The sequence below is a fragment of the Vanacampus margaritifer genome, chromosome 4, assembly GCF_051991255.1.
Source record: "Vanacampus margaritifer isolate UIUO_Vmar chromosome 4, RoL_Vmar_1.0, whole genome shotgun sequence".
Lineage (NCBI taxonomy): Eukaryota > Metazoa > Chordata > Actinopteri > Syngnathiformes > Syngnathidae > Vanacampus > Vanacampus margaritifer.
The window spans coordinates 18,295,690-18,323,635 of NC_135435.1; the positions used below are offsets into that span (position 1 = coordinate 18,295,690).

The following is a 27,946-nucleotide window of genomic DNA, read 5'->3' on the forward strand; positions in this document are numbered from 1 at the left end:
CGTGCCTTTCTCTTTCAGCCTGGGCGTTTCGCAAGTGTTTTAAATTATGTCCCACTTTTATTACAGCGAATTGTTTCCACTTAATTTCACCCTTCCAAATTTATGGCTAAATTCCCGCATATCAATGCTGGATAGCTTCAGCTAATGTAGCCTTAGCCTCAAAGGTCAGCCAACCTCTTAAATTTGATGTCACCCAGACTTCCACACTGCATCTCCATCTTTCATCCTCTCCTCTCCAGATATCCATCTACTCTCTCTGGGAGATTAACCCTGGATGACTTGGATGAGAGTTACTGAGGTGAAACTGATCCCTGAAAGAGGTTATCTGATGGAGCTTCAGCCCATCTGCGTGGACCACCATCACAGGCCCGTCCAACCCGGAAACACCATCAGTGTCAGAGGGCAAACACCCTCCACCGTAGCCTCACTGACCTGTGGGCACACGTGTTGTGCCTCTGTACCAAGCCCGATCCTGTCTATTGCTACAATGGCGGGTCACAGGGTGATGGAAGTGAGTAGGGTGAAAAGGGTAAGTAGTGCAAGAGTTCACCCTCAAAACTATGGAGTCGTGTTACAAACCTCTGAAAGGTTTTGCACAGGCTTCAGTCCCAGAGTGAAGATACAGAAGTTGTTTTCACTTGCATTGCTCTCACGTCATTTGTCGCAGAAATTAAGGTATTTTTTAGGACTCCTAGGCTACTGAGGTACTTCACGCGAAGTCTTCATTCCCTGAAAGACTTCTTGCCACATATTTCAGTCCCAGAGTGAAGATACAGAAGTTGTTTTCACTTGCATTGCTCTCACGTCATTTGTCGCAGAAATTAAGGTATTTTTTAGGACTCCTAGGCTACTGAGGTACTTCACGCGAAGTCTTCATTCCCTGAAAGACTTCTTGCCACATATTTCTCGTAGTAGTTACAGTTAAGGAAATGAACTCATTACAGTTAGCCTATAAAAAAAAAAAGAGGGGAAATGGCTGATGGAGTATTTCCCCATCATGCTCGCACGATGCGTCATCTTGTTGGGAAGGCAAGTGCCTGGTACTGAATCCCAGCCTCACTCTCTGTTGCCCTTGTACGCTGTCACAGCAAATAATTTATAGATAGTTCTCCACAAGTGTGCTAGTGTAACTCTGCGCTTTTCATTATCTGATTAACAACTCTTGTCAAGTGTCTGGCGTATTTCAAGTCCTGAACAGGTTTTTTTCACCCTGACTTTGAACCCCCAGGTGCATATGAGACTCTTTTTTTTTTGGGTCTTCTGCTGTTGCAGTATTACCTTAAATACAGTATCATTTAGTCAGTCTGTTGAAAAAACTACTTTAGTGTTTTCAATATGTTTGGTGGAATTTTTTTTATGGTTATAGTCGTTTGTATTACAACTGCTTTTTCAATTGGAAATAGAATTAAACGGTCACCAAACCTTTATTAATCCTATAGAGTTTTTAAGTTATATTCTAGCATTCTTAACATGCACACAAGTGCAAACATAAATTCATTGTTAGCAAAGGGTAAAAACAACAGAACTGCTACTCATAACTACTTTGCAGTATATTGTTGTCTTCTTCACGTCCTTCTGCTCTAACTCACTTTTCTGAGGCTGGATTCCCCCCTCCCCCCAAACAATTGTTACAAAAGCCACAAAAATCCAAAGAAAGGTCAAGGTCAAAGCACACACCTGCACACTTGCTGATTTATCCTCATATACAATACTAACCAGTAGCAAAAGAAAAACTGTAATCCCGTGTGTTCTTATTGGAAAACATTATTTTGAGGTGCCACGACCCACAACTCTCCTACATTTTTATTTTTATTTATTTTTTACCACAAACTGCATGTATTTTCCAGGTTCATACTGTGCCCTTCTTAGAGTAGCTAGCATATACCTACATACTAGTATACATCAAATGATTTCTTAAAATCGATTTTGATTTCAAAGATGCGAGTGCATCGAACTGAATCTAATTGTTGCACTTTAAAATATATCAAGATGCATATACAATCTTTTATTGAAGAGAAATTAGAATTTTATATTTACAGGTATTACAGAGTAGTGATTCAATAGCAGAGTGAAAGGGCATCCAATAGATCCTGTTTCACATCACTAAAGAATGCTGTCTCCTGTCATTTGTATCATGTAAACTACACTCCTGTTGTTCCCCCTTTCATTTTTATAATTAGTCATGCTTGTGTGACTATACATTCCCATTGGGAAATAAATTGGAATATACAAAAAAAAAAAAGAGAGACTACTGCAGTTTCCCTGATATGTTTTTAATGTATAACTCAACTTTTACCATGATAAAACATGACCTTTGCAGTCCTCAGAGGGCTGATTGACATTTGCAGCAGCCCCATGTTTTCAGTATTTTATGTCTGGTGAAATATTTAAGTACAATTCAGTGGAAGAGTATTAGTCATTTGGCAACATAGTTTCCCATTTGATCGTAAAATTGTGATTGTGAAACTATGTTGCCACAGAATACATCTTTAATATGTTAAATGGATTCGGATTATAGCAACTATTTGCAGTTTTGCACGTAAGATTTGTAAAAAGGAGCCACCAAAATTAATTCCCTGCCTGCTTTCACACCTGTAATTTGCTTTCTCTGGTCACAGTCAGTCTATATATCTACTTCATGCTCAAACATCTTAATAATATACAGTGAATAAAGTATAAAAACCTTTGGCGCCATCTTGGTGTCAAGGCACTATGTTGAAGTGAGTTGAGGAGTGTCATGTAGGACAATTTTATGGAATCTTCAATTATTTAAAAAAAATCTTAGGGAGGATTGGCCTCAATTACGCACTGATTTTCGCTATTAGTGGCAAGGCTAGCTAATATGCTAATGCTAATAGCATAATAAACTGTCAATGCTCAGGCACGTTGTCATGGTGTAGCAGCCGCGAGCTGTGACCTCCACAAGCGGAATGAAGCAAATGCTGCAGGACCTCTTTGTAGAATTGCTGGTTGATCATCTGACCCACACTGAAATAAAAATAAAAAAAAGTAGTTTGGGTAGTTTGAAATGACAGTCTTTGTGATAGCAGTCCTGGAACTTTTCTGACAGGCCTCATTTCATCGATAAACTGGTTTTATATACCACAATCATGGCATAGAAATGTTATCATGTGTCACAAAAACTGCGTTGTCTGTGTTGATTAAAACAACAACAAAATCAACATCAGACAGGCATGTAGCTCACCAAAGCATGGCGGTGAAAGGGGTACGCTAGGGGCTGCTGCAACTCCCGTGGAATACCAATAGCGCCTCTGTAGCGGTGATTCTTTTTATGTTTATGGCATATTGCCCACTCGGCCTCCTACAAGATAAATGACTGCATATTAAGAGTCGGTTGAGCCCAGGTGCGGCCCCTCTCGCTGTCTGCCGGCCAAAGGGTGAGTATCCATGTAAAGCAGCTTCATGGTCATCGTCCAACATGGCCGCCTACCTTCCACCCACTAATTGTCTGCTTCCCACAGTTCTGCCTGCCTTCACCGGCTCTGAAAAATCCCCCTCGCTCAGACTCATCTATCAGTCAGTGACCTTGTCAGGATGCATTGCTTGACTTGCTTCGGGCTTCCCAAGGTGAGGTTGATTGCTTGTTAATTACTTATAAGCGGAGTTCCCCATTCCTTGCACGCCGTTTCACAAAACCAACAAACAAATACTGTTGAAGATGCTTTTACTGCAGAGGGCTAATTTATTCATTTGTAATGATTTTTTTTACGTTTCTCATTTACGCCAAAAGAAATACTCTTTATTGTTGGATTTGTTTGTGAATGTAATAAAATGAGGTTATGTCATAATTATTTGATCATCGCCATCACTATCAGACAAATGATTGCAAAGACCCAATGAAAACAACAGGCATGAATTTATTGCAACAAACACACATTTTGTTTGTTTGATGATGAATAGAAATAGATGACAACATGTGATTATGACCATTGACAGTTTGGGAACAGCTGGTCGTTTTTACTCTGAATCAGCCCAAGTCATGTTATAAAAACAAAACATTTCACAGTGGGGAGCAACCCCCGATGGATGAATACAATCTGTTCCGAGATGCCGAACCACCTTGGTTTTGTTCAGAGTTTGCTATTTCTCTTTTGGAAATAACGGAATATAGTCATAATTGGTGCCTTCCTGGGTAATCACTAAAGAAAAAATGAATATTATTAACATTCATACAGCACATCTGGGGGGGAAAAGCAGTAAAAACAATGTAACATCCTTAACTCATTCACTGCCATTGACGGACGCCAAAAATTCATTTCAACTATTTCTATTAGTTTAACATTTTTCTTCCACATTTGCTAACAAGAAAAAATATATTGTAAATTTAGAACAGATATAAAATTTGTGATTAATTGTTAGTTAACTAGTGAAGTCATGTGATTAATTACAATTAAAAAATGTAATCGCCTGACGGGCCTAATTGAAAAAAAAAAATACAAAAAAAGGGGCGTTTAGTCGTAATTAATCGCGTGATAATTTTATATCTCTTATAAATGTACAGTAAAAAAAATTCTAGGTTTTCATAAAAAATGAAATTAAATGAAAAAAATGTTAAACTAATATAAATAGTTGACATGAATTTTTTACGTCTATAGTCGTCAATGGCAGTGAATGAGTTAATTATAAACTTTATGAAAATGTGTGACTTGTTGCTTGGAAGGAAAGTCCCATAGAGGCACTCCAAAAATCAAAGAACACGTAACACAGCCTTGTAGAATGAATCCACTAAACTGAAAACACAAGATTTTCTGAAGCATTGGGTGGCTTGCATACAGCTTACTTTTGAGATGTGCCTCTTTTCCATCTCTGACTTGTCTTGAACCCACGACCTTCTATTATTCTGACACCTGTCTATGTTATTTAGCTGATAGCTTTTAAGTCCTTGTGATTAATTATCTGCTCCACATATTCAGTCAAGCAGAGTTATGATCAGAATCATCTACAATGCAGTACAATTAATGGTCAATTCATGTCAGGCGTTCAGCTAGAATTTTATGATTCCACAAAAAAAAAAAATTGTACAAAAAAAACCCTCCTCCACTCAAGCCGTATCATTCAACTTCATATCACTGACAGCACCACGGTGATCAATCATGGCAACTTTGGGGTCGTTCATCCCCCGGCGTGGAATGTGCGTGCTCTCGTTCAATCTCATGGCAGTCGAAGAAAAAAAAAATGGAGTCATTGCAGTAGGATGGCGTTTCTCTCCGTGATGGAGTGACCTCTTGTCATCAAACGGTGTTTATATTACGCACACTCGCAGGCTTGTACAAGTGTTAAGATGACATATTTAAACAACAGTTAGCATCCAATTTGTCTGGCTTGAAACGAAAGATGCCAAGACTCTGTAATACTAATTAGAGGCATGTTACACTGCATGACCTTTCACTTTTCAGATAACAATAGAGGCTATCTCATCTGAGTTGATGATGTAGAGCAGAGGTCCTCAAAAGGTGGATTTCGGCCTGGCTCCAGGACCAGTTACCTTTGTGTATGGACCGGACCCAGACCTCATATTAGATGAATTTGATCAACATTTGTAATTTTAGATGTGCGACTTTTAGGGGATATACGGTAACCGTTGCAGGTTTCTATCAGCTTTTCTAGTCATTACAATAGTAAATGTAGGAAATGCAATGACCAATAGCATGCACTGTAACTCATCCCATGTGACGTGGCTTAGCCAATCAAATTTATACAATTCAGATTCGTGGGGAGATTGAGTAGGTGTTGTTTGAGTTAATTGGTGAATATAGTAATTAGTGATAGACCGATACTGATTATTAGTAGTCAAGAAGGCCGATAGCCTTTTTTTCAAGCCGATATTCATTTGCCGTAAAAGAGAAAATACTATTGTCCCAAAAAATTATGTAATTTTTCTTTTAAATTTAAACATATGAAAAGAATAGACAGCTTTGTTTACAAATTATAACAAAATTTGCAGCGAGCTTCCAAGGTCTTCAGCATGTGTTAAAGTAGCACTAAGGAACTTTTCAACCTTAATAAAATATTTTCATAACTCTTCTGATGAAACATCGACTTAAAACTAGTTGAATGGTAACTTTGCCATGGCCGGAGGGGGTCTGAATAATTTTTACTGGCACTAAGTAACTTTGAGGAGAACTGTTTTGTTTGTCTTTCATTTCATCTTCTGTTTTTCTGAAAAGATAAAAAAAAAATGGAAAAAAGAGGAAGCTACTCAGATAAAAGGACAGTCAAGGATCAAAATTGGCCTGGATTTCACTCGCTGATGAGAGCTAAAAAAACGATGCAATGTGTTTGTCCTCATGGGAAATGTGGTCTTCCTTTAGACATAACAATACCGCTTTTGTCCATATGGTGCCTCAAGGTTCGTAAAAGGTTTCGAAAGATCTTCACAGACAGTGAAAAATAGTTTGTTTGTTTGTTTGTCGAATGTATAAACAAGTAGCAGAAAAATAAAAATTTTAAAGAAAAACCTTATAACGATCATCAATTAGTCATAGTTTACATGTTCAAAAGGGAGTAGGAAGAAGTTAAAAACTTATCTAGTCCTACCCCTTATTCTTTGTATGTTTTGACTTATTTCATTATTGATACAATAATAGGTAAATATATTTCAATGAAAAAAAGAAATAATGTATAAACCTGCTCGTAACTGAACTTTGACATGTACGTTCATTTGCCAGCAGCATATGTACATTGACTGAATATGTTAGAAATGTCTTTGCGGCAAGTAAAAATGGCTGTGAACATTTTATAAATCCTGATGAAAACCCAAAATTCGCTATTTTCGCAAGCATTCACCGCTCAGTGAGATACCAGCGTAATCGGCATTCAGATTTGTAAAAAGGCAAATGCCGATATTTGGCATTTCGACAAATATCGGCACAGATAATCGGCCCGGCCGATAATCGATCTATCCCTAATTGAAATCCCAAGAAAATTGGAAAAGGGGGGTAAAGCTGTTTATCTTTTAATAGTACTCCAGACTGTTTACAGCTGAATAGACTTTCCCTGGCTATTTGCGACCGCCTGCTCTAGGAGTTTGTTGTTTTAATTCGCTTTCATTTGTTTCATGATCCTGTTTGAAGAAACTTGCCATGGATATTGCAACTTGCACTACACATTAGAGCAGTGTGACGAGCCTTAATGCTTCCGAAACTGGCGCGGAAATGCAGTCAGAGACAGAAAAACTTCTATCCAGGCAGCAAATTTGCAACACTGCTCAGTGTTAATTGGCGAGCCAAGCTTACAGGTTCCTGTTAAATGTTTTCTAAGGAATGCCTCAAAACTGGATAAAAAAAAGAGACTTTTAGCATCAAACACTTTTTCAGTGAAACCATATTAGCCAGCTGAGATTGGCAATTTCAGGGGTGAATCTCACCCCTGAAATTCTCAATTCCATGCTGACGGTAGATATTTGCACGCTTCTCCCTATCATTGCACTCACGTGTGAGTCATCACGTCCGCGTTTGCTTGTCCAGCCCACACAACGCCGCTTGTGGTGGATGACAGCATATGCGCAGTAACCGCTGGAGATATGCGCAATGTTTTTTTGTTGCCTGCTGACGCCCTGCCGGCCGCAGCTGCTGCTGGGCGTGACAACACGGAAGAGGCCGCAGTTTACTGTAAAGCGCTGATAACGGGCCGGCCTTGATCGTGACACACATGCACCTGCTGGGATGAGACATGGATTATGGAGCTCATTTTTGCAAATGTCTAACTTTACAAACCTTAAAAATACTTGAAAGCAAGATATATTTTTTATTTTTTATTTTTTATTTTTTATTTTTTATTTTTTATTTTTTATTTTTTATTTTTTATTTTTTATTTTTTATTTAGTTCAATTATGTGTACACATAATGTTCACCTTTGGAGGTTCCTAGAGTCTACATTATTTATTAATTTTATCGCAAATATTTTACCAGAACCAAAAAGCTAAATATTACGTTTTTTATGTGTTTATTTGACATAAACTGGAGGGAGGAATATTAGGTTTAGTGGTGGAGGGTGAAGGTGAAGAGAAACAAGCAGCAGAACTGTGTGTGTTAAACATCAGTGGACAAGTGTTGTGTCTGACACATATAGCGTGGAGAGACTCACTCTCCCACAGATTGTTCTTCTCTTCATCTTATCACAGCTTCGGATATGTGACTCTTTGAAGAGTGCTCACTGTCGATACGAGGGGGAATAAAAAAAATCATGGCCATTGCTTGTTGATTAAGGAAAATAAGTAACAATGACTATCCTGTTTGATAAAAAGACTTCAAAGACTTGTCTTCCTAAATAGGAAGCAAATTTCCCCAGACATGTAACAATCTAATGAGAACCATGGGTTTAATCAATCTGATTTGAAAAATCGCAGCAGCCATTTTGAAACAGTAAATTGAAGGACATATACTGTTAACAGGATTACACTAAAATCAATCAAAACTTTGTAGAAGCCAAAGGAATGTGAAACATTTATAAAAAATAATATATCACAATTTCATGATTGAAAGTGTGGCAGAACAATAATGGCACCTCCCACCACTCCATGAACCAGGAAGTAGCATACTTCCTAAACAAATGAAAATATGGCCGTAAACGTTTGCCATTTGTTGCTCAGCCAGCCCATATGGTTGACTTAAACCATTTCTTGCCTCTCATTGGTGGACTCGTGTTAATATTTGACCATATTAGGCTAAGAAATTACAGGAATAGACACTTAGCTGTCGTTAGCATACCTTGTTTGTGTGCCCCCGGGACCTTTTGTCATCATCTTCTCCTTATGACCGGTTCAATATTTCCTGTGGTACTATTCAGAAGTGGAAAGTCAACCAGTCCAAACTGAATTGGAGTGGTGTAAAAATAAACATTATTAATAATTTAACAGGAGCACATTTTTAGAAACACGATTATCCTTTTTTTTCCCCCCCATTCAGTGGTTTAGAGACCAGTTTTTGAAATCTATTTTACAGCTGATTGAGAGCCAGTGTAAAGTCTTTAGGACCGGAGTGAGGTGTTCTGATCTCTTTGTTTTATATTATAAATAAGCCAATGCATCATTATGCCCTCACCGAGTTCAGTAGTTGAATAACCAAACACAATCTGAACAATTCACATTTTTATGAAACACATCATTAAGCTAGTTAGCATACTAGCCATAGTCGAAAGGAATTGCTAGCATAAACTGGCGCGATATCACACATGATATTTACAATCATTCTCTTTGACTTAAAAATTCAATAAATTAAAATAGTTATAGTTACACACAAACATCTCAAATGAATAGATTTCTCGGAGAGTGTCGGTACAGTACGTGAACTTGATCTCGTTGGATTGCGCAAATGTAGAAGTGTTGTGTGCGTCGAGGTGTAACTAAAGGCGATGAACGGCGCATTCGCATGTTGTTGTCTCTCGCCTCTTGTCACAAAGTGTTAGAAAGTAGCAAAGTAACCGCTTCAAGCTGAGAATTAGCAGTGCCATGAAAAAGGATTTTTTAAGATCATCAAGTGTGAAATCATGAATTGTCTGTGACAAATTTCTTTGTAGCCATTTTCACTGACCACGCCTAAGCCCGATTAGTGTTGCTGAATTGCAACAATTCTACAAGGTAGAGTAGACCAAAATATGCCCACAGAGACATGAAAGCCTCGTTGACAGTTGTAGTTGGCCCAACCAGTTATTTGGTTCCCACACAAGGCCTTAGGTTTGGATCAACATTTAATAACTGCATTTTGCGTTTACTTGTGTTGTCTTTGACTAACGGTAATATTAAAATTTGTTAGTGTTACAAACATGCAAAAAAAAAAAATTTATCTGGAAGGGGGCAAACAGTTGTACTGTATGTCACTGGTGAAGAGCACTGTTGTTTAGTGTGTTATCTGCATATCTAAGACCAAAATAACACCTGCAGATTTGCCTGACAACGGCGTCTATTTTAAAACCGATGACTGGTGTTTTTAAAATGACAGCATTGTTAAACCGCGAGTGTTTTTTTGCTTTAAAAACAAGAACAGCCTGTCTTTCGATGCACGCAAACAGATTTGTGTTGAATTACAGAAAAGTAATGTCTTTTTCACGTGTCCCGCCAGGTCACATATCTGTGTAGTTTATCATGTGGCTTTTTGGCTGAAACAAAAGCCGTCTCCAATTCCCTCATGACGCTGGAGAAAGTTGGGATCTTGTGTGTTTCTTGTTAAGGGTCACGGCTCGTAGTGACCGTTCGCCTTCCTCTCCGTTCTGATGTTGTTTTAAACCCAGAGTTAACCACATAGTGATCTGAAGAAGAATGGGCGGACTTGGGGACCGCCATCCGTCATGTGGGCTGAAGGGCTTGTTTTCTCTCTGACCCGTCACCTCTGATGAATCCTCGCTAAATACTCCACTGGGGAAGGCATGCCTCGGCTTAGCAGCAAATATTTTTGGCCAGATTTCCTCGATTGTGCCACAACCTTTTGCTCTCATAGCACATTATTTACGGCCCTTGTTTGTTTATCATGGGTGGACCCCGGAAGTTTTGGCAATTGTTGAGGGAGAAATAATTTTTCTCTGCTTCCATATTTAAATCAGCTCTGTGGACATCCTCTGAATGTTTGGGTGTTCTTCTGGGATATGACTTAGCCTCTGTACTAATTCCCAGAATAAGTCAGAGAGGATTTTATCTTGCCTAGAACCATAAAATACACAATTAGTGGATTTTTACACTATTTACACTATTACCTTCTCTGTTGGACCAATAACTTACAACTTACATGAAATAATACAAATGTGTTTGCATCAGTCTTTGGTTTGTGCAGCTTCCAATCATTTGTGGGTTATTTTATTTTATCCAATCAGATTTCAGCTTCAAGTGTTGCCATGCAAATATTTTTTGCCCAGCGCCTTCAGAATTCCCAGTGCTGGCATCAAAAACACACACACACACACCGTTGAAATTATCATTATTATTATTTATTTTTTTAACAATCAGTTTTTATGTTCACCAAATCCGCTGATGAGTTTTTCTGTCCTCTAATTGTTTTAGCTACGTTTATCCCTCTGATTCGTTGAGCTTAAAATGTGCATCAATATCGGACAAAACTTTTTGAGGCTTGCTTGTTTCAACCTGGAAATTTATTTATTTATTTATTTATCTTTTTCACTTTCAGATCAGTGTGCATGACCGGAACAGTTAGCTTCCACAGACAGGCAGGAGCAAAGAAAGGAATTCTGCTGCCTCTGCATCAGCATCTCTGGTGAGTATGATGTGATTTATTTAACGTTTCTATATCCATATATATTAATCGTGAACTGCTATATTGTAATGTAGAAGCTTGGAGTTGTTTAGAGGCGATATATTGCGTTAGTATTACGAAATATGGTACATTTTCAAATACATGAAGTGCTGCTATCTCTTCTTTAATAACACACATAGTTATACTGTATAGCATTTTTTGTGCATTATTTTGTGATGTGAAAGTGTTATTAAAAAGTGGATTAGGTCGCATAAATAACCACTAAAGGCCCAGGTCCGAAACTCCCAGCCTGTCCCTGCTTTGTGCTTTCAAGCATCCAAGAAAAAAGAAAAAGACAAGCACAAAAGCAGAATTTGAGGGGCCCCAAGGAAAAATGTGAATCATTTTGAACCAGAAAAAAAGTAGACAGCGATTCATGAACAGGAAATAATTGAGCCATTAGAGTTTGGGGAATAATATTTAACCTAATTCTGGTTACTTAATTCTGTCTGTTAGCGAGAGCCACTACATCGTGATAACTTACATTGATGTTTCTGCATTTGGCAATTTATTATTATATTATATTATTAGTATGGGATTTTTTTTTAATGGGCTTTAGGTGACCTGATGAATACACACGCACGCACGCACACGCACGCACGCACATGCACATGCTCACCCACATACAAAAAATATATATATATATTTATGTGTGTATATGTATATATATGTATATATATTAAAAAACAACAACATTTTATTCATTTTTTATTTATTTTATTTTATTTTATTTTTTAAAAAGGAGAGCAATGATGATGTCAAATCGAATGAACAATACTGAGCTCTCCTGAAAAGAAAAAAGAAAAAAAGAGTTTGGGGAATAACAATCAATGAATTGATCTTGATTGATGAATTGCTTGTTCAACTTCTTCCCCCTAAATCTTCCTTTTACCTTTATGTCACCAATACATTTCTGATGTGTTCAACAGTTATAGGAAAGGCCCTTTTTGTTCTCAGTGCACTAAGCATGATTCAAGAATAGAGCCAACCGACCTTTTTTCCCTTTGACCTCCGAATTTTCTTCTGGATGACAAAATGATTCCTAAAAGCATACTCCAATATAGTGTAGAAAGTCCACTCAAATAAATGGACACTGTGAAAGTGGACCAACTCTATATGATGATTTAGAATAAGTGTTGAACAGACAAGCTTCAATTCCTCAACAGCTATAGGTAGTCAACCACCAATAAGAATCTGCCACTTAGTGTATGATTGTTATATCATGGCAGTATAATATTTGCAATGGGGTGGTCAATTTGGATCCCGAAGAATGGCATTTTTTTCCCCGTCCCTGAATATTTGTCCCCCAACCCAAAATCAAGTCACTCACTACTTATGGTGAGGTCACAGATGTTCACTGGAATTCCAGACGAATATTCCAGATGGTGATGACGGGAAGTGCCTGATACTCGTTGTCCACAAACTTGAATTCACACTCCATACTTGATGTTATCAAGTGTTGGTGGGTTTGCAACGTTATATTCGCAGGTGGGGACGTTTTCAAAATCCATCATGTTGTGGTGCGAATGGTGAAGATATCGTATCCCCTTGGGTAGAATATGTCATTGTCGTTCCTCATAAATCTTTGTTCATTTGTGTGAGCATGATGACATCATATTCACCCATGATATCTACATACAGATGATATAAAAAGTCAACACACCCCTGTTGAAATGTGAAAAACATTACGCCATGATAAATAATTTCAAAAATAAATTCCACAATCAAAGGCATATTTGACTCATTGAGCCATTTTCAGCAATAAAAAGTTAATATTTTGACAAGAATGAATTTGATATCATTATTTTTCATGTACAAAAAAAATCCACTTGCTTTCAATTGAAGATGCTTTACTGGATAATAACACATTTTCCCCACGTGCCTGAGAGATTTCAAATGTGTTTTTGCAAAATGTACCCAGGCTTGTTTTTATTTATTTATTTATTTATTTTTTTTAAAGATATGGCTTCTGTCTTGCTATCTTCCCCCCATAGCTCAGATATAAGAAGATGATGGGAGATTGTTGTCACCTGTATCAGATAGCCATTACTTGACAGAAATTCCTGCAGTTTTCTTCTCATCTCTACCTAATGATGATTTTCTTTAGTGACTTTATCAGGAAAAGTGACAGGTTTTCCCTGTAAGACGTCGCCACCGCGAGTCATTCGCATGATTTGTTTGGCACAGTCTTTAACCAGACACCCTTCCTGATGCAACTCTGTCATTATTATCCAGGCTTTAATCAGCTGGCAGGGGCTCATTGGGGTCATTGACCGGGAATGGAACCTGTGCTGTATGCCACTACACTAACAGTCAGTCTTCCTCTCTCAAATGTTTATTTTTATTTTTTTTATTTTTATTTTTATTTTTATTTTTATTTTTATTTTTATTTTTATTTTTATTTTTATTTTTATTTTTATTTTTATTTTTATTTTTATTTTTATTTTTATTTTTATTTTTATTTTTATTTTTATTTAAATGTATTTATTTGTTTTTTTATTTATTTAACTAGTTATTTATTTAGTTATTTTTCAATTGATTTGCACAGGTTACAGGTCACATTAATGGTGAAAAAGATTGGAACAATTTATCTTGGCCTCATTTCTTTTTTTTACATCTAAAAATTCTGGCATTTCGGTATGTGTCAGCTTTTTATTTCATATCAGGTTCCTAATCCTCAAATTATAGATGCAATTTTTTTTAAATACAATATTATTATAATTATCTGTTTAATATATAATTTATAACATGGCAGATACTGGTTATTATTATTATTATTATTATTATTAATTTCTAGACAAGTGATGTGTGGTTTCTCTTCTCCACTCCTTTCATATAGCGTATGTGAGTTGCATGGTTCTACAGTATAATTTTAAAATAACCGATGACAGTTTAGTTGCATTCCCGTGGAGCTGCACGTTGAATCAAGGTCAAAACATTATTAATTATCCTCATGTGTAAGCATTTTTGGTTGCGCGCCAAAACAATGCCGTTTGTATGACTTTCCGTTACACGTTTATTTATTGCTTTAATTCTTGAAGACATTTTGAATACACTTTTTCATATGTCTGATACACAATTTCTAAAATCTAAAAACATCATGTTGGACTTACTGTTACTGACATGATGTGCATCTTCTTACTTCATCCTATTATGAAACGATTATGAAAGTTTGGTGTGTTTCAAGCTAAAGTGATGAATCAGAAGCGTGACAGGCTTTTAGGTCAGGATGTGTTTGAGCATTGTTTTGTTTGCACTCTTAATTGAACTGTATTTTTATTCACTGAAACATGACAATAAGTGAGTTCCAACAAATGAACCATGAAAACAGTGATTCAGAATGCTCTTATTTAAGGATTTTTATTTTATTTTTATTCTTATTTTTTTACCTCCAGCTGTTTTTACTTATTCTTTTGCGAGAATCCACTTATTTCTTCCTCTACGTAAATGCACAAAAAAAGAGCCACACTTGAACTTGGCCAAACGAATACAAGCGTGTGTTTAGTCAGATCCTGCTGAGAAGTCAGTGAGGGTCAGGGCAAGGCGAAAACTTCTCTGGCTCCGCCCCCTGGCCTGTGTGACTATAGCCAGTATTTGAGTCTTCAGGGGTGGAGGGGGGGAAGCTGAAGACAAGCCAGTTGTGGAGACGCAGGAACGAGGCTGTGATACCCTCACACACACTCCCACTCACCGCACACACAAAGTGGAGGCAGGCACACCTCCATTTTGGTCATTCATCCATTTTGATGTTTCCCTTCGGGTGCGAATGATGGCCTGGTAGTTTGTGAGCTGTGACTTCTGTTTTCTTTTAGAGTTTGACTTTGTCATCTCCTTCACTGGAATTCCATCTTTCTGTTTGGACTTTCAACTCTCGTACCCAATGCTGACCGAACCGTGCGGCGCCATGTCGATGGGCTCGGACGTCCGAGATTTGACTCTCCTGTCTCCAGGCCCCCAGGTGCCCTCCCTAGGTGGGGCAGGAGGCGGCTGCGGCCAGTGGACGCAACTGTTGGACCTCCATCCCGGCTCTCCCTACAACTCCCTGCCCTCCCACCACTCCCTCATCAAGCAGGAGCCCAGCTGGGGGGCCGCCGACCCTATCGAGGATCCCCACTGTGGACTCGGCGCCTTCACGTTGCACTTCTCGGGCCAGTTCACAGGCTCGGGCCCTTGCCGGGTGGGGGCCTTTGGAGAGCCGGCGGCGGGCCAACCCAGGGTTTTTCCAAGTGGAAGCTACCTCCCCGGTTGTGTGGACAGTCCTCCTGCACCCAGGAATCAAGGTAAGCATTGTCAGCCCAACATTCAACAATTCGAGGGATGAAAATCTTCTCGGAAAGGTGACATCCTCTACGATATGTTTGTTGGATTTGTCAGCGCTGTTGTGTCTAGGCAGGATGTTATGTGCTTTACTGGGACAACGTGCCCTCTGTCGGGAAGCAGCTTGACAGTTTTCTGGAAGCACTCTGACAGACACAGGCGTCCGCCATAATCCTGTTGCACTGTAACCTTTCGGGAAATAATCACAGACACATTTGAAATGGTTCCTATGGGTCACAGTTCCTCAAACACTTTCAGCTCAATACGCAATTTAACAATTAAAATTCACTAGAATATCTTATGTACGGAAATAGAAAAATTTTGCAGAGAAACCTTGATCTAGACTCATAAATCTATCATACCATTATTAATAAACAATTGTGTTTGTAGTGTGCAGAAGTATACACCTAGACTGCATCCTATGGGGACCCTTTTCTAACATTTACACCTCAAAGTATAATTTTACATTAAATATATGAACTGAATGTTATTGTTCTCCACTGGGATACGTTGCTTGTAAAATAGATGAATTAAACAAGGTATTTTTTTGTGAAACAGCTCTTTTATTGGATCTTGACAAAGCAGTGCAACTGTACCTAATATTGTGGCACATATTGATAATTTTGTGTTGCTATTTCTATCCTCATCCCCAAACCAAAACTGCCTGCCCAAAAAAACTGTATTAGTTTTGCCCTAAAATCCCACTAGTGAGTTGTTGTTGCTTAAATTGAGATGGATGCCAATATACTGTATACATATATATATATATATCAGTGCTGTCAAAGTTAAAGCGTTAACTGATTAATTAATCACAAAAAAATTGCGCATTAATCATGAATTAACGCAGATTGATCAGACTATTAATTTTGACTATAGATTTTTCTTTAGCAGATTTAAGGTAGCACAGGTTGTGTTTGAGCAAAAAACATAATTACAAGCATTGAGGTAAAGCATTTAATAACTGTTTACGTATCACATTTAGAATCTTTGTTCACGTCAAAATATTAGGTTAATTTTTTTCCCATTTTAAATTATGCAAGTAATTGATTGATTAGAAAAAGAGGAGGTGTGCAGTAGATCAAAAATGTTGAAGACGTCCCCATAACATTAAATGTCAAAAGAATTAACACAAAACCGGTGCACTTCAAATTTGGCAGGAAATTTTTTTGGATAAAAAAATTTTTTTTTTTATTAAGCGATTAATCGTGATTAATCAAAATTCTAAAATGTGATTAATCTGATTTTTTTTAAAAAGCATTTGACAGCTCTAATATATATATATATATATGAAAGAAAATCCTGTTTACTGTACATAAAGTAATTAAGTTAGTAGTAAGTAAGTAAGTTACTTTCCAAAAATGTATTTGAGTTCCCTAAAAGTTTAACAGTTGAGTTGTAAGATTTCCATGTTTAGTTGATCAAGAATTTATCATAAAGCTTTTTTTTTCCTTTTCTTTTTTTAATTTATCGTGGACTCCGCAATCTGGATTTGCAATCTGAATTTGAGACTTTTGTATGCAACATAAATATGAATTTCCTTCTTGCAAACAAAGCTCCGTCAAGTCCGCTGGGGCTCGTTAATCGGAGGTCAGAGGTTGAACTGCGGACGTGTGCGCTGATGTGACTTCCACAGACACTGTGCACGCACTCTTGTTCGCCCGCAAGTAAAGTACTTTTTGATGAAGTGATAAACTGCTCTGCAAGCTGCGGGGATTTAAGTAAGCGATTGTGAGTCATTTTTTTTTCTGGAGAAACTTCTCTACGGCCCTCCAAGGACTGACTTTTGAAAATTCCTAACTTCTGCTTGAACTTGCCTCTTTTTTGCCATTTTAATAACTTCAATGTAGGTAGCATTGACATGACTCCTCATCTTTGAACTTTCTTTTCCTCTAGGTTATGGTGCAATGGGCTTAGACGGGAACCCCAGTTACCCTCACACGGCGTCCCACCACACCCCCCAGCTCTCCAGCCTGTCCTTCAAGCACGAAGACACACTGTCGCCGACAAACAACATTGGTAACAGTCTACTTCCTGGCACGTTCTTGCTAAACTCACTCAATTACTGGAACACGGCTGCGTTCACTGCAAGGTCATAGACGTAGCCCATCATTCTTTCTTTTGTTTTTCCTGTCTCTCTGTATCTCTCTCTGTGTCTCTAACTCAGTCATGGACATAATGTAAGTCAAGTCTTTTTCACACAGCATTAAAGCGCCTTGTGTGACACAGCATCCCACGTCAGATGATTTGATGTGTAAGAACGTTAGTGGCAGTGTCTGGCGTGTGACGCATAAAATACTTGGCAGAAGGTTGCATTCTAAACAAGTGGATGTGAACACAAATGGCGGAATATTGCTGGAGCTTATTCCACGTATTACCATGATGGAAAAATAGGCAGTGTGTGCTTCTGTATTTTCTCTATTGGGCAAGGAACAATATTTGGTCAACAATAAAATATACCACAAAAAAAAGTTTTGCGCAAAATAATGCAACTGATAAAATATGCAGCAAAATAATAATTTAAATATACAAATAACCATTAGAGTGACACTGAAAAAAAGTATTATAAGGGGGAAAAAACAATATATTTTCAATAGGGATGGGCTAGTACCGAGACCAGGTATCAGTATCAGGTCAAGATATCGGTACTCGCGGCCGCTCTCTTGTGGTCGTTTTACGATCAGGAACATAAAATATGTATTTTATGAACAAATGGAAAACGATGATGGAAAATTGCTATTCATCTCATGCAATTTGAAGGGGAAATGGCATATTGGTATCTTTCTTTAACCCTGGAGAACCCAAGAACCCTTTTCTTCTTTGGAAAATTATGAATTATACATTAAATGACTGCTATAAGTTCACTGAACACCAAAATATATGTTTTTTCAATGTTTTTTTCAATTTATTCCCTAATTTAGGATTAGGGCGAAATTTGACCCTTTGGGATTTAGGGGTATCATTTCGAAAAATCAGAATAACAAAAGCTGTCAGTAAACTATTTAGAATTTAAGAAAATAATCAATCAAATACACAGCTACATTGAACAATATAATTGTTTTGTTTTATTTGTTGCATTTTAGCCATCTTGTCACCACCACTCTGGCTCATGTAAGTGCAATATTCATCCACTAGATGGCCCCATGCAGGGGTCAGAAGTGGCACTCTGGACTTTTGAATTTAAATTTGTAAAAAAAAAAAAAAGGTCTTTGTTATTTGAGTAGCAGAATTTATAGGGGCCAAATTTGACCCCGTGGGTTCTCCAGGGTTAAAATGATCAGTCATTTTGTGAGGTAAATTTTATGTATTAGTACTAGTGGTATTGGTACTTGGTATCAGTGACCACTCAAGAGTTGAGTACTTGTACTGGTATCGGTTTGAAAAAAGTGGTATCAAACATCCCTAATTTTCACAAACAAAATTTGAATAGAATATATGTAACTGAAAAGAACGCACTGCTTAAGATGAACTGAACGAGCCCAATAAAAGATGTGATCACTTTCTGTACTTAGTACCGGTAATGGTTCGTGAAATGCATACGAAAGGATACTTTTTAACAGGGACTTATCAATTTTAAAATAAAACTCACTTTTTGTCATATTTGTCAAAATATTCATTTTGACTTGATAGTACATGATAAATATGGTGTGTGAAAAAAATCTGCCAACTCTTGCTCTGATTTGATTTGCAATATTCATCCACTAGATGGCCCCATGCAGGGATCAGAAGTGGCACTCTGGACTTTTGAAGTTAAATTTGTAAAAAAAAAAAAAAGGTCTTTGTTATTTGAGTAGCAGAATTTATAGGGGCCAAATTTGACCCCGTGGGTTCTCCAGGGTTAAAATGATCAGTCATTTTGTGAGGTAAATTTTATCTATTAGTACTAGTGGTATTGGTACTTGGTATCGGTGACCACTCAAGAGTTGAGTACTTGTACTGGTATCGGTTTGAAAAAAAGTGGTATCAAACATCCCTAATTTTCACAAACAAAATTTTAATAGAATATATGTAACTGAAAAGAACGCGCTGCTTAAGATGAACCGAACGAGCCCAATAAAAGATGTGATCACTTTCTAAACAAGTGTCATTATAGTAACACTGCATTACGAATACAGTAATGTGATTTTTCTAATGACTGTTTCAACAAATATGACAAAAAGTTGTTGTTGCTTTTTAATTGCAATGACTTTAATGATTGTAATATTATGACTTAGCCTTAAATGCATGCTTGGCTAAATCTGGTGTGAAAGAAGCCAGTGAGCATGAACTCTGACCTTATTGAACTTCACACTGACAAAATGTGACATTTTTTTAATCCAACCACCTGCAGGTTGAGGGTACGAACCTCAAATCCCTGTGACCATATTTTAGCGTCCTTTTGCAAGATTCTGGATTTCTACAAATTGCTCCATGCGCTATTCATTTCTTGTATTGACCATGTCCCATTACTTTTGTCTTCAATAGTAAACATTGTGAACCAGGACAGCTGTGTTTCCTTCATTAAAGTGCTTTTCATTTTTTAAACTTCATTTGTGAAGCAGTTATTTTTCCACTACAATGCATTGTATTAATAGAATAGCTTTGTTTTATTTGCAGTTGATCAGCAATACCCTCCTCCTCCTCCTCATCCTCCTCCTGCCCCACCTGTGTTTGGGTGCCACAATCCCGCAGAATCCTGCCCGAGCAACCAAGCACTGCTGTTGAGAAACTACAACAGGTAATTAGTTTTCTTACTCCCTGTGTATACACACTTCCCTGAATCCCACCACCCAATAAGCCCCCAAGTGATAAATGTTATTATTAGGGGTGTCAGGTGATTAAAGTTTTTAATTGTAATTTATCACATGACTTAAATAGTTAACTCACAATTAATCGCAAAGTTTTCATACCCTTGTGAACATAAAAGTGTGTGTGTGTGTGCGTGGGGGGGGGGGTTAAACTAATCGAAATATGGCTGCATCTGTTTTTTTTCCTTCTTTTTTCTTTTTCTTATTTTTTTTTTTTTGGAGAGCTCAGTATTGTTCATTCGGTAATTTTTTCCGATTTGACATGTCATCATCATTGCTCTCTCTTTTTTTAATTTTAATTTTAATTTAATTTTAATTTTATTATTATTATTATTTTTTATTTAATTTTATTTATTTTTTGAATGGCTGCATTTTTAAATCATTGATACAGTCATAATAATTCATAAAATTGAGTTTAAATTAGAAAGATGTACTGTACTGTAAAAAAAAACGAGTGTGATATTGATTGGTGTTGAGATCATTTTTCTGCCACTAGATGGCGTAATTGCATTTGTAAGACCGTTGGCGACAGCTCTGTGCATTTTTCTTTTCATATTAAAGCTATCGAACCTTTAACACGAAGTAACTTGCGAAATTCACATTTTTAAAATTGTAAAATACTACTTGGGTCTCCACAAATATTTGTATTATTATTAAATTTATTATTGCAAAATTTTGACGTGGACATGTCTGCTGCGTTGCGACTGGAATTCCCCCAGTAAGGGGCAGCCATTAATCACGCGTTAAAAGATGAGTGGCGTTAAAGGAACTTGAAATTAACTCAAAATTAAGTAATTTTGACACCCAATTATTATAGATTTGGGGACCTGCCAACAAACACTTAGTGATCTCCTGTTGTCATGTATGCTTCTACAGCGTGGAAGAAAAAAAACTGACATATTAGTGATATTGAGTGTGTGGGGGGAAAGCTAAGGCTGAGAATGTACTTTTATAAATACCTGATTGTGTTCCCAACTTGTTTCCAACTTGATGGAAAGCATTTCTTCGGGTGAATTGGGTTGGAATTCTTTGAATGCCGACTCGGGATGTTTTGGGGAAAAACGGAGCAACACAAATACTGGAACGGCAGATGATAAGAGGAGACGAGAGAATTTGCTGTTTTTTGTTAAAACTTATGGCGCGAGCTGGAAAAAGTCAAACGAACGCGCGCGCACGTGCACGCACACACACGCATCGCGTATATATGTATGTCAGATAGCAGTGAGCCTTTCCACAGTTGACCGTTGTTCAGAACTGATTATTCTACTTCCCTCAAGGACTTCTCAAGGAATGAAAGCCAGAATTACCCCCCCCCGAAACGTTCCCGCCTTTAATGATACCGAGGACAGAGTGATGTCATGCGGTGGTTCGTGGTGTGCAAGGCACCGAGTCGCACCCCCTCTCCCCTGCAGACAAACACAATCCCATCTCCCAGTGTGAGAGTGTGTGTGCGCTCGTGTTATATGCCAAGGTAAAGAATGGCTCGTAGCCCATGTTTTTTAATGAGGAGCGCGGTGGGCGTACAGGATGTGTTAATAAGCAACCATTTGGAATCTCCCTTCATTATCTGCACAAAGGGAGGGGAGGTACATGGAGAACCCTCACTATCATAAATATTGCCAACATGCTCCTATTTCAAGAGCCCCCTTCCCAATTTAAAAAAAAACAACTAACAAACAAATAAAGATGAAACACGCTTATCGTCGGAGTCCTATAACTATCATTTTCCCAACATCGATAATTGTTCGATCATTGTTGTTAGGAGAATATCAGCCACAAAACGCTCGACCTTGACTTTGATGAGAAGTGACGCTCATGCTGAAAAACTTCATCGCCAGGTTTTGCGCTTTGTCTCTCTCCTCTTATTGTTGTGTCGCAAAAAGAGACACACAAAAAAAGCTAAATGTGACTTGACGCTGAATTGAGCTATATAGCAAGAAACGTTGCTCGATGGCATTCCAGGTTTTGGACTATTGTGTTCGGTGTGCAGACTGCCAAAGAAAACGTACTATGCGCCCTGACCTGAGGTCTTGTGATTCAGATTCAGATACAGAATACTTTATTAGTCCCAGAAGGGCAGTTCAGTTTTACAGTCTACCACTACATACTGTTTTCCCCAAAAATATACATATAACATCCAATGTTTTTTTTAATAACAATAAAAAATGCACTCTATCATATTGTATTTTCTGAAAACATGTAGATGTGACTTATTGAAATGGATTTTAAAAAATGAAACAGTCTGCATATCATGATTAATCCATTGTGGCTCATTCTGGTGTGCACAACTTGGCCACTGGGGGGCAGTATAACATAGTCATGCAGTCACAAAGGAAGACGAGTTTCACAACTACTGTAAGTGATTCAGTAAGCTGCTGTAACATGTAACAGCAACATGTGTTGGTGCATTTTTTATGTTTAAAAAAAATTGTCGCTTAAAGCATTGCAGTATAACACCACCATAAAAATGCTATTTATTAGCCCGTGTAGGGCATTATGCATTGTATGTTAGCATTAAATTGAACGCACTTAAGGCAAAGCAATGTTCTTGTTTTAAATATGCAACTTGTGATTCTCGTTTTATTTATTTGTTTAGTTTGACAGTAACATCATCTTGAAGTGACATTAAATACAAAGTAGAATGAAGCTTTTTTTAATATATATATTTTTTTTTTTGAATTGTTCACTACCAAACTGCTACTTGTTGAATTGAATTGAGTGAAGTTCTTTGCCGCCACACAACATTCATCTCAATTTTTTTGCGTGCAAGTCTAAACAAACAAAAACGCACACACACACACACACAAAACAGCTGAATGACAGCGTCTCGTGTGTTTTAAAGGCAAAGTATGAAAAATAAATAAATAATTCTCGATTTGATTAGGATTTAGCAGCGTTGAATTGAATTGAGTGAAGTTCTTTGCCGCCACACAACATTCATCTCAATTTTTTTGCGTGCAAGTCTAAACAAACAAAAACGCACACACACACACACACACACACACACAAAACAGCTGGATGACAGCGTCCCGTGTATTTTAAAGGCAAAGTATGAAAAATAAATAAATAATTCTCGATTTGATTAGGATTTAGCAGCTTTATGGCAGAAGGAATCAAATCATTTTTCATTGTGGTTTGCATGCAGAACCGGCAACTTGAAATGTATGAGCGACCATGTTGGCCTATTGCGCAATTGTCCAATATTTCACCACAACATCCAAGTACTAAACACTGCATTGTTGCCTGTCATCAGTGATAACCTGTACCAAATGGCGTCGCAACTGGAATGCGTCACGTGGAACCAGATGAACACGCTTGCATCTTCCATGAAGAGGTAAAAACTTATTTTCTTATAGTCTTAACGAGGGGAAAATACTGTAGGAGAGGAAGCCAGATGGCTGCTGGCAGGCTGCCGGCCGGGGGGGGGGGGGGTACCAGAACGCGGAGATAAGGATAATAATGTTTGAATGCTTCACTGTGTAGACTTGTACCTGTCTAAAAAAGAAACACACTTTTTCAAGGACTTATTTGTAGATCATATCGGACAGGTGTACATAAAAAAGTTAAATAGCATCTTTATAAGGATAATTTGAAATCCATGAATTTTTATGCCCCCCCCCCCTTCCCCCCCCACACACACACACACAATCATATTGTTTGAATACCAAATTGTGAGACTTTTGAATCATTTGACTGCAAGTTTTGTCTGCATTTTGTTTTGTAGCAGCCACACGAGCAGCTATGACAGCGATCCAATAGTCCCGCCCCCTCCCATGCTGGTGAGCGCCCAGTACCACATCCACACACATGGTGTCTTTAGGGGGCTTCAGGTTAGTCAAGTAAATGCACATGCACGCACAAAGGAGGTAAAAACAGCACTTGAATAAACAATTGGCGTTCTCTTCCTTCCGAAAGGATGTAAGACGGGTTCCCAGTCTCGCTCCCCCAGTTGTGAAGTCATCCGAGCCCGGGGACAAGCGTCCTTTTGTGTGCGCCCATCCCGGCTGCAGCAAGAGGTACTTCAAACTTTCACACCTGCAGATGCATGGAAGGAAGCACTCGGGTGAGTTTATCTCTAAATGTACAATATATCAATGTTTTCAACATAAATGGCAATGTGAGATACACTGGAGTGGAAATTATAATAATAATAATAATAATAATAATAATAATAATAATAATAATAATAATAATATATGTATATACATGTGTATATATGTATATATATATATATATATATATATATATATATATATATATATATATGAATAAAATAGATAAAAGTTGAAATCTCAATTTGTATATAGGATATGTAGTTGATGTAAAAGTGTACACACCCCTGTTAAAATGCTATTTTTTGTGATACAGAAAGATGAAAATAAATCATTGTTTACCTACAGGTGAAGGAAAATAAAATATAATGAAATCATACAACAACGAGGTGGTTTATGTTGCAGGAGAGAAGCCGTACCAGTGTGATGTCACAGAATGCGGCCGCAGATTCTCTCGCTCAGACCAGTTGAAGAGACACCAGCGCAGACACACAGGTACTATAATGGCACACTTTTAATCTATGCACCGATAATATCACTCACTTTCATGATTCACCATCAGGAGTGAAAATTATTAGTCGTATAACAATCAGTGGAATAGGAAGTTATTACCTTTTCTCTCTCCTTGGTTCTTTTTTAACCATCACGCAATTTGTGTTTGACATTTTTATATCCATGCTCTTGGGTGGAATGACGGACTTTCAAAATAACTCCTTTTCTGGAAAAAAAAAAAAAAAAAGCACCAATGCCAGCCCAAAATCATTTTGAATCGCTAATTTAATATGCAAAAAAAGCTAATTTAACAGTGGACTATGTCGTGGGGTGCCATAGTCTGCACTCATGCTGAATCCCTGACCTTAAAAAAAAAGGAAAAAGGTCTGTAATACTTCACAAGAGCCAACGACTGTGTTGCGTCAATTTCCCTGGTCTCTTTTCCAAAGGTCTTAGAGCCATGGGTGATAAATGCATAAATAAAACGATGGATATTAATCCACATGCAAATTTAGCTCCATAGCTCACGCACTTCCTTCTGCAACAAAGCTTTACAGTCATTTGTTTTAACAAACCAAGCCCCTAACAATTTTTACACTTAGTATAAAATATAACCATTACTTATGCCAGATTGTAGAGGCTGAGTTTACAGGCCGTTTCACACTGCACTTAGCAAAACCCATTCATTGTGGATGTGCTGCGAGGGCGGCGCACGATGCACAAGGTGGCCGTCTGCCGCGTCGCAACACACCCTTGAGTTGGAAAAAAAAAAAAGGCTTAACTCAAAAGCGGCGCATCTAATTGGAAATAAGTTGGCGGAGCATTTCGTAATGCTAACCGCAAAAGAGCAACAAGCGGGAAAATCGTCACGGTGACTTATGCTAGGCTGCTACACAAGCACTTGCAAATATGGGCTTGTGCACTGTTCCACGGTGAACACCAAGAAAAACAAATGCAGTGTGAAAAGGCTTTACATTTCTCAGACAGTCGAGCATTCAAGAGCGTTAATTGATTTGTTTTTCAGATGCAGTAGTTTCAACACTTTAAACTGGGTCATAATTTCCCCAAATGAACTTTAACTGTGGCATTCTAATGATGATCAGTTTTCAATTTTTAACCCATTCACTCCCCTATATTCACTGAAGCAACCCCCTTCGCTCCCAGCTGTTTTACTGGATTTTGACCAATTTTGTAAGGCCCACAGAATATTGTGTTCTATTGGTTAAAAAAACATGGAACCTACCAAAAGAAAGATTAGAGTCTCTTCTTTCATCGGGAACAAAAAAAAAAGTTATATTTCTATCTGTTTCCATTTTGCAGCAATTAGCATTAGAATGTAGCTAAGTCTCATCTTTATTCACAAATCTATTTAGAACTGTGGGTGAATGGTCTTTTTTCAACATGGCCCTGGTTCATTTCCTATGCTCTGCTGCTACCTGCTGGCCGTTTGTGTAATAACTACAATTTCGTCAACCATTCTCTGCAGTTGAGAGGCTGCATCAAAGCCTTCTGTGTGCTCTAGCAAAAAATAAATAAACGTATAAATACATCTTAAAACACTGTAAATAGAACGTATTTATACGTTTTTGGGAGCAAATGAGTTAAGTGTATTTCTTTTTTAAATTAATAACTAACTTTGAATCATAATAAGTGAATAATGAATAACACATATCCAATTCAATTACTTGTTTTTTTACCCAAAGTGTATATGAAATGAATTGAATAGAACAAAACTAAAGTTGATTAAATAACAAAAAAAATATTTCATCAGTTTAATACATAAAAGTTATTTTCAAACTAATTTGTATGCATTTGTTAAATGTAAGTCATTTGTAAGAACACCTTTTTTTTAAAATCTAAACACTAGTTAAGATGGACTAGTGAAGACTAGTGAAAATAAAGCTTCATGAAGCTTCGTGAAGCACTTGCAGTATTTTGTGACTTAAAATAAAGGCAAGTGCAATGGAAATTGATTAAATTTCCACTGCATTTTAAAACCAAGAGTGCCATCTAGAGGAGTAAAAAAATATCACAAGTGCTTCATGAAGCTTCATTTGCGCATCACTACTAAACACTGTCAAATTTTCCATTGCTGAACGTGACTTCATCAGGTAATAATTGTAAATTAAAAAGAACAATTTGGAAACCATGTTTGTGCAGGAGTGAAGCCCTTTGAGTGCGAGACGTGTCAGCGAAAGTTTTCACGGTCAGACCACCTTAAGACTCACACTCGGACTCATACAGGTAAAACAAGTGCGTATACCTTTTTATCTTCTTCCGATGCATTCCTCTCCTGGTCAGACCTTGGAGATGGCCGGCTTGATCATCCCACCCGACGTTTGAATGCGTTTTCTCATTCAACGTCCTTTCCCCCCTCACCCCCGCGTCTTATTCAGGCGAGAAGCCGTTCACGTGCCGCTGGCCCAACTGTCAGAAGAAGTTTGCCCGCTCTGACGAGCTGGTGCGCCATCACACCATGCACCAGAGGAACCTGACCAAGCTGCAGCATGCCATCTGAGCCTGGAAGGTGGCGATGCAGCGTGCCAGCCAGTAGAGCCAGAGCCAGGTCAGAGGTCGTGGTGCCTTGCCAAATGTGCATAAGTGGAGGTCACAGCTGATGCCAACCGCGCCCACAAGGCATCCGCGTGGTCCACAAGATGCATCTCAGCCAGAACTCTTATTGGGTCATCTCCACTGAGAGGTTATCACCAATTTATAACTGAGCCCAAAAAAAAAAAAAAAAAAAAAGACTACACAAGGAAACAGTTGAAGCTCAATTTTTGATATTATAGCACACTTGCACTGTTATTTAGTTTTCAAAAATGTGCTGGATCATGTAAACTGGATTGAGGAAATGAGCGGTGATTTGTTGCTTTGGATGATGTAAATACACACAATGCACGCCTAATAACTTTGTACATATGTGATGTTATTGTATCGACATTCTTTTTGTATGGCGTATTTTTTTTGTAAGTCTATAAATGCTGATTGACATCACTCTCCAATGTGTGTCTTCGTGTGTGCGCGCTGTCAGGTTAAG

General features: G+C 37.8%; 1 protein-coding gene across 4 annotated transcripts; it reads left to right on the forward strand.

Annotated features, from left to right (window-relative positions):
* Window positions 1-27,903, forward strand: wt1b (WT1 transcription factor b). Of its 4 annotated transcripts, XM_077563848.1 has the most exons (12): window positions 1-164; window positions 240-3,588; window positions 11,136-11,222; window positions 15,074-15,541; window positions 17,472-17,594; window positions 20,172-20,292; window positions 23,616-23,696; window positions 24,087-24,192; window positions 24,278-24,425; window positions 24,820-24,909; window positions 27,067-27,159; window positions 27,303-27,903. In XM_077563848.1, the coding sequence occupies exons 4-12, from the start codon at window positions 15,142-15,144 to the stop codon at window positions 27,422-27,424; spliced, it is 1,284 nt and encodes a 427-aa protein (XP_077419974.1). In that variant the 5' UTR covers window positions 1-164; window positions 240-3,588; window positions 11,136-11,222; window positions 15,074-15,141; the 3' UTR covers window positions 27,425-27,903. The 4 variants fall into 4 exon arrangements, with proteins under 4 accessions (XP_077419974.1, XP_077419975.1, XP_077419976.1 ...); XM_077563849.1 differs by lacking the exons at window positions 1-164; window positions 240-3,588; window positions 11,136-11,222 and having other exon boundaries at window positions 14,869-15,541; window positions 27,067-27,150; XM_077563850.1 differs by lacking the exons at window positions 1-164; window positions 240-3,588; window positions 11,136-11,222 and having other exon boundaries at window positions 14,869-15,541; window positions 24,087-24,141.
* Window positions 27,904-27,946: the final 43 nt, after the last annotated feature.